This window comes from Gekko japonicus, unplaced genomic scaffold (genome assembly GCF_001447785.1).
Source record: "Gekko japonicus isolate JY-2015 unplaced genomic scaffold, Gekko_japonicus_V1.1 scaffold3642, whole genome shotgun sequence".
In the NCBI taxonomy this organism is placed as follows: Eukaryota; Metazoa; Chordata; class Lepidosauria; order Squamata; family Gekkonidae; genus Gekko; species Gekko japonicus.
In genome coordinates this window covers 63,603-70,924 of record NW_015164308.1, presented here as the reverse complement: position 1 = coordinate 70,924, position 7,322 = coordinate 63,603, and the positions used below count along the sequence as shown (strand labels likewise).

The 7,322-nt window shown below is 54.2% G+C and overlaps 1 protein-coding gene across 1 annotated transcript in view; it reads left to right on the top strand.

The window, feature by feature from the left end:
• Nucleotides 1-58: 58 nt before the first annotated feature.
• The window catches only part of LOC107108393 (host cell factor 1-like), a 47,989-nt gene continuing 40,725 nt past the window's right edge, over nt 59-7,322 (top strand). Inside the window, 5 exon segments of the mRNA XM_015408823.1 lie at nt 59-405; nt 4,329-4,477; nt 6,397-6,557; nt 6,765-6,973; nt 7,182-7,266. Coding sequence (XP_015264309.1) covers nt 171-405; nt 4,329-4,477; nt 6,397-6,557; nt 6,765-6,973; nt 7,182-7,266 — 839 coding nt within the window. The 5' untranslated portion in view covers nt 59-170.

The window sequence follows — 7,322 nt, the reverse complement described above, 5'->3', positions numbered from 1 at the left end:
GGGAGAAGGTCGGGGTGTTTCCCTCTCTCTCTCTCCCCCCTCTTCAGTTTTCTTTCCGGGGGGGGGGCTCATCTCTGTGTTGCCCGGAGGAGGGGGTCGCTGGGCATCGGCGCCCCCCCCCCAAGTGGGCACCGTCCCCCTTCCCCCTCGACCCCAGCCTGAAGGGCCCCATGGCGGCCGCCTCCCCCCTGGCCCCGAGCAGGGTCTCCCCCACAACAGGTGGCGGCACTGGAGCCGGAGGGACCCCCGGCATGCTGCAGCCCCGCTGGAAGCGGGTGGTGGGCTGGTCGGGACCCGTCCCCCGTCCCCGCCACGGCCACCGCGCCGTGGCCATCAAGGAGCTGATCGTGGTCTTCGGCGGGGGCAACGAGGGCATCGTGGACGAGCTGCACGTCTACAACACAGGTAAGGGGGGGGCCGTAGGCACAACACTGGAGAGGGGGGGATCCATCCCCTTCTTGCATAGGGCAAGCTGAGCTCTGGCCACCGAGGGACTTTGAAATCCCCCTCCCTGGACACTGCCGGGGAAGCGGCCACACTCTCCCGGGGAGGCGGAAGGATGCCCTGCGCGTGTCTGTGTGCGAGACTCCAGCTTTCTCTCTCTCTGGGTCCGTCTGGTCAGCCCCGCCATGGGTTTAACTCCATCGGCCCCAGAGAAAGAAAGAAAGCGAGCGGCCAGGCCGGGCTGAAAACACCACTTTCAGCAAAACACAAAAGTGTAAAAGTTCTGGTCCGCCTCGCCTTCCCTCCGGCCTTTCCGGGCGTGATAACTTGACGTCTGCCCGCCTGGAGCCAGCCTGCTCCGTTAGGAAGGAAGGAAGGCGGGCGGATTTCGCACTGTGCATCTGTGCCCAGAGGGGCTGATTTGTGCAGAGGTGGCTTGCTCTTTGGGGAGGAGGGGGGGAGCGGGGAAGGAAGCCCACCCTTGGGGAAGACACCCCGTGCCACCTCTTTTCCTGACAAAAAGCATCTTTTAATAGGATTATCTCTGTGGCGGCTTACGGGAGCCCCATCCTCAGTTGGCAAGCAGTCTGCTACCTTGATTGGAAAAGACAAAATTCCGGAGATCTGCCCCCGCGTGAAGCTTAGAGTGCCAAGCAGGGTACCCTGAGGACACGGCCAGCCACTCTCCCGCTGGCGAGTGAACTGTCTCGCTCGTGCGCGCTCTGCCCAGCGCTTTTCCCTCTTGACGCCCGCGGCCCCGTCTCCCTTCCTGCGCTCGGTCTGGCAGGTAGCGGGGTGCGGGCGGAGGACTTTTCCCTCCCTCCCCAAGGGCTTGGCGGGTAAAATTCAACTTTTCAAACGCTGCGGCTTTTAACTCCTCGGCGCCCGGGTTAGCTCAGCCACTCGGAACACCACCACCGTGCCGTGTGCCGTGCTTACGAAAGCGCGGTGGGTGGGGAGCAGACACTGGAACATTCCACCCCGTGTGCGATCAGGAGGGATCCGAGACCTGTGTCTCAGCTGCCAAGAGACAAGCAGTTTGCCGCTCTCCTTGTTGGTTCTGTTTTGAATTGAACGGAAGTGGTTCAAAATCATGGGCTGAAATTTTTCGCCTCTGCGCCAACGGAAAGTGCCAGGGTTTTTTTTGGCCTTTCTGTAAGCAAGTACCACCCCTGATTGTCTGTACTTGCTCTGTTTTGGGGTGGGGGGTGGGGATTGGGTGGAGTCTGGGTTGGCTCTTCCTGGCAGTAGGCATGGGCACAGTGTGAACATGGATTCTGTTTCCTTGGTAAAATGAGGAGAAGGGAGCAGGTGGGCTCAGCTGGCAGGAACGGCTGGCGTTCTCCTGGCGCACCTGAAATTTGTTTTCCGAAGACTGCAACTTGTGGGAGTTCACAAGCAGTCCTTGATTTTTGTAGAGGAGGATTGTAAAAAGGACAAGATTAAGCTTCCTGGTTTTCTCATTTCCACGGGCTTTCAGCCAAGGTTAACATAGCAGGGTTTAAGTTTGGGGTTGTTAGATCATACGCAAAAGGAGTCTTTGCTTACTCTGCCCGTTGCTTCAGTGGCAAAAGCAGCAGTGCCAGTGCTTTGGAAATGTGCTACTGGATTCTCTACAGATACTTGTAAATTGAGATGCTGGCTCAGGGTGTTAAATTCCAGGTAACGTAAGCCGAAAGACCACCAAGCCAGTATGCCTTCACTTCCGCACAACACGTTTCCTTCTCTGATCATGCACTCCGTTCTCACTGTTTAGATTATGTGGGTTTCCGAGCCTGGAAAACATGATAATGGCTCAGTTTTTCAAAAAGTCTTTTGGAGTCAGGCACATTTTCGCGCTGTGAGTGCGGTGTTCTTATATGAAATGAAGCGATCAGCAATTCTCTCTCTAAGCTGTGGAGTCTTGTGAGCAAAAATTCTACTTTGTGAGCTACCGGCATTCACGTTGCAAGCGACTGAATTGGCAGCTGCATAAATTAGTTTGCTCTGGAGCCATCCTTCCTGAGCCAAATGTGTGAGCCGGAGGCTTAAAAAACCTGTGGGCTAGCTCACACTAACTCAGCTTAGAGGGAACACTGGCGATAAGTCTCATTTAAAATGTAGGGTTGGGCCCTGCGTGAAATCCTTTTCCTTAGGGTAGGTGAAGCGGGGGGGCGGGTAGGGCTGCATTGGAAATGCCACTTGCCCAAGTGATAGAAAAAGGCAAGAGTCCAGGAGCACCTTCAAGAGGAACAAAATCTGTAGCAGGGAATGAACCTTCGTGAGTCACTGGCTCACTTCTTCGGATTCAGCACCTCACGAAAGCTCCTCCCCTGCCACAAATTTTGTCCACCTTTAAGGCGCTCCTGGACTCTTGCTCTTTTTTACTGCTACAGACGGACTGACACGGCGACCCACCTTGATCTGCCCTGCCCAAGTGAGACAAGGCGTAGCTTCCAGCCCGTAATATTTTAAGTCTAGGGTTTTTTTGGGGGGGGGGGGTTAAACTGAAAGGGATCCAAACCAAAGAAAGACTTGAGGTCCCTTGGCATCCGGAGAAGAATTCCAAATGCAGCAAGAGAGTCGGGGAAATAAAGGTTTTTCTTAGCCCAAGGACCCAGAATCTCTTTCGTTTGTCTGTGAAAGATCCTGGTTTTGGGAATCCCTTTTGTTTTCCTTGCTCTGGCAGTCGCTGGCATCCTGCTTTCCCTCCTCTAAAACTGGGACTGGCATTCTGCCTTTTCTTCCTTCCTCTTGTCCTCCTGCGCCGCTAGCCCCTGAAAAACGGCCCCCGTGGTGGGGAAACGAGCAAATCGGCTGTTTGAACACCTCAGTGGAGAAACTCCCAAGGAGAAGAGGGCTTTCGCAGTGAAGCCCCCCTGAGTCGTCACCCTCTTCAGTGAGGCGTCTGCGTCTCTTATGAGAGTCCCTGGGCTCTTTCTGACCTGGCTACATGCCAGTCGTGGAGGGTGGTGCAAGGCGAGGAGTGCAACCTGGGCAGGTCCCAGTGATAAGCGTGTGGGACGAAGCCGTGTGCTGGGTTTGCAAATTTAGCACATGTGGGAGGGGAAGGGAGCCTTTCCCTGTGCTGCTGCCGTCTCTAGATTTTCTACAGCATGGAGTCTCTCTCTCTGTCTCTCCCTGTGCAACCAGAGCTGAGCGGCAGGGGCGGGTCCCAGCTTCCTGATTGGCAGCTGCCACCGCTGTCTGTTTTCTCTGATAGGTTGCTTCCTCCATTGTACTCACTGTAAACAGTTCTCCCCCCCACTCCATGCCGTAGCCGAGCGGGAACATTCCTTTCCTCCCTCCTTCCCCTCGTGTCTTTTCCTTGACTCTGCCAGCCCCTGGGGTTTTCGATAAAGAGTCCCACACATTTTATTTTCTCCCCCGGAGACTGAGGTCATAGCCTTACCATCCTCTCTGAGGCGGTTGTGGTTCCAAGACACGGAGCACGGGTTTTGTCCGTGGAGAGACCAGACCGCAGCAGGCTGGTGCAAATGACGGCTGCTTCCCCTGGTCCCCCAAACGACGTCGGCACTGTAGTCAGTGCGGGGCTGCGAGGGTAAGCCCCTCGGCTTGATAGACTCTCCATCGCAGAACTTTGTGGCTCTGTCATACAGTGTTTTGGGGGCCGTGGGTATATCCTACCTGAATTAGTGTGAGCTAGCTCACAGTTTTTTAGCATCTGGCTCACATTTTTGTCTTAGCTCAGGAAGGAGGGCTCCAGAGCGAACTCATTGATGGAGTAGTCAAATCGCTTGCTCACAACTTGAATGCCAGCAGCTCACAAAGGAGAATTTTTGCTCACAAGACTCCACAGCTTAGAGGGAGCGTTGCCTGGAACCCCATTGGCGTTGGGCAGAACTGAGTGCCGTCTTCCTGACTTCTGTCTGCTTCTCTTCCAGCAACCAACCAGTGGTTCATCCCAGCCGTGCGGGGAGACATCCCCCCTGGTTGCGCTGCCTATGGGTTCGTTTGCGACGGGACCCGCTTGCTGGTCTTTGGCGGGATGGTGGAGTACGGCAAGTACAGCAACGACCTCTATGAGCTTCAGGTGAGTGGCTGGCTGTCGGGCGCCGTGTGGGTTCTCTCCTTGCTTCCCAAAGAATGGTGGGTTGAGAGCAAAATGAAGAAAAGGGCCTTTGTCTTGGAGGCATTGCTGCTACCTTACAGGGATTTGTGCAGAGTGCCCAGCTTCTGGGATAGTGTCGGAGGGTAGCCGTCAGTGTTCCCTCTAAGCTGAGTTAATGTGAGCCGAGCTCAGTTTTCTAGCCTCTGGCTCACACATTTTTGTCTTAGCTCAGGAAGGATGGCTCCAGAGCAAAATTTTGTGCAGTAGCCAAATCGCTCACTCAATACTTCAATGCAAGTAGCTCACTTTTGCTCACAAGACTCCATAGCTTAGAGGGAGCACTAGCTGTCAGTGTTCCCTCTAAGCAGAGTTAGTGTGAGCCAGCTCACAGTTCTTTAGCCTCCGGCTTAACACATTTTTGTCTTAGCTCAGGAAGGAGGGCTCCAGAGCAAACTATTTTATGCAGTAGCCAAATCACTCACTCACTATTTCAATGCCAGTAGCTCGCAAAGTAGAATTTTTGCTCACAAGACTCCATAGCTTAGAGGGAGCCCTGGTAGCCGTCAGTGTTCCCTCTAAGCAGAGTTAGTGTGAGCCAGCTCACAGTTCTTTAGCCTCCGGCTCACTCCTTTTTATCTTAGCTCAGGAAGGATGGCTCCAGAGCAAACTATTTTATGCAGTAGCCAAATCGCTCGCTCACAACTTGAATGCCAATAGCTCACAAAGTAGAATTTTTGCACACAAGACTCCACAGCTTAGAGGGAGCATTGGTAGCCGTGTTGTGTTTGTGTGCACCGGAACAGCTAGATTTGTGTCCTGTAGCAGAGACCAACAAAATTGGGGGGGAGGGGGGCTGAGCTTTTGGAGAGTCAAAGCTCCCTCGATCGGATACAAGGAGGAATGGAGATCCCGGAGTCCTTATTTCCCAGCCTGAAGGTGAGACACACTGCAGAGACGGAAGTCAAGATGCAGAGGCACAATGCAGAACGTAACCAGCTTTCTCCCCGGCTTTAATCAAGCGGATTACGTTTCGGGTTGCACCTCTGCATCCCGACTCCTTTCTTTGCAACGCCCCTCTCATATTCAGAATGGGATATAAGATCGCCGGGATCTCCATTCCTACTTATATATCTAACAAAGTGAGCTCTGACTCTCAAAAGCTTGTATTCCTGGAAACTTAGAATCATAGAATCATCGAGTTGGAAGGGACCTCCAGGGTCATCTAGTCCCACCCCCTGCACAATGCAGGAAATTCACAAATACCGACCCCCAGTGACCCCTGGGGTTCCATGTCCAGAAAATAACAACAACAACAAAACCCTCCAGGATCCCTGGGCCAAACTGGCCTGGGGGAAAATTGCTGCTTGACCCCAAAGTGGCGACCGGCATTTCCCTGGGCGTGTAAGAAAGGGCCACGACAACTAAGCACTGAGGCAACCCTCCCTGCCCTCCCTTCTCGTGATCTGCCTAAGTTCACAGAATCTGCATGGCTGTCAGATGGCCATCGAGCTCCCGCTTCAGAACCTCCCAAGAAGGACAGCCCACCACCTTACAGAAAAAGTTCCGGGGATAATGGTATGTCCCTTTCCACTAAAGCTTTGACAACTGTGTGGACTTTTTGCCAAAATCTTCGTACAACAGCGCACCTCCACCATACATGAAAATAAGTACCTACATTATGCTTGCATTTCCAACAATTACTTGAAAGGTTAGTCCTAACCTTTCACGTACTTGTTGGTTTCTAAGGTACTTCTGGACTCAGATCCAGCTCAACTGCTGGGAGTTCCTGTCTGTGTTCCTTTCTCCCCTCTTCCGGCTATTTATATGCAGAACGCGTCACGTCTGTCTCTAAATCCGGCGTTCCTCACTTGTCTCCACCACGCACTTTCCTTTTCTCTTAGGCCAGCCGCTGGGAGTGGAAAAGACTCAAAGCCAAGACTCCCAAGAATGGGCCGCCACCCTGCCCACGCCTCGGCCACAGCTTCTCATTGGTGGGCAACAAGTGCTACCTGTTTGGGGGACTGGCCAATGACAGCGAAGACCCCAAGAACAACATTCCCAGGTGTGTGTCAGTTTCTCCGCATCGCGGTAGGGCCGCCTGGACTGCGGCTTCTCATTTCTGCCTAGCTACTGCTTCTTTAAAATCCTTCACACAAATGGTTGCTACAGTGCCTACGAAGAGGGGACGATGCTGTGGTGCTGTCGGCTGAAAGGCAAGTCTGGTTCCTGGCCTAGCTTTTCAGGGTTCCCCCCCTCTCTTCCCCAACAGATACCTGAACGACCTCTACATCTTGGAGCTGCGTCCGGGTACTGGCGTGGTGGCCTGGGACATCCCCATCACCTACGGGGTGCTGCCTCCCCCACGGGAGTCCCACACCGCCGTGGTGTACACAGAAAAGGACAACAAGAAGTCCAAGCTGGTCATCTACGGCGGCATGAGCGGCTGTCGTCTGGGCGACCTGTGGACGCTGGACATCGGTAACGGCAACAGGGATTGGCTGTTGGGGGCGGGGACTTGGAGAGGCGGGCTTTCAGTCCGAGACCTAACAGCTCCTCAAAAACTGCTCAAGGGCACCTTGGAGGAGTATGGGGCTTGGGAGTCCCACTGGTAGGACTGGCTGGTCGCTATGGCCAAGCCCTGCTGTGACTCCTTTTGCATATTTTTGTGTTCTCCCCCCCCCTTCAGATTCTTTGACATGGAATAAGCCCACGTTGAGCGGGGTGGCTCCTCTTCCACGCAGCCTGCATTCGGCCACGACCATCGGGAACAAGTAAGCCCTGGTGCCCCTCAGCTCGACTCCCTCCTTCCACTTGACACCCCCCCCCC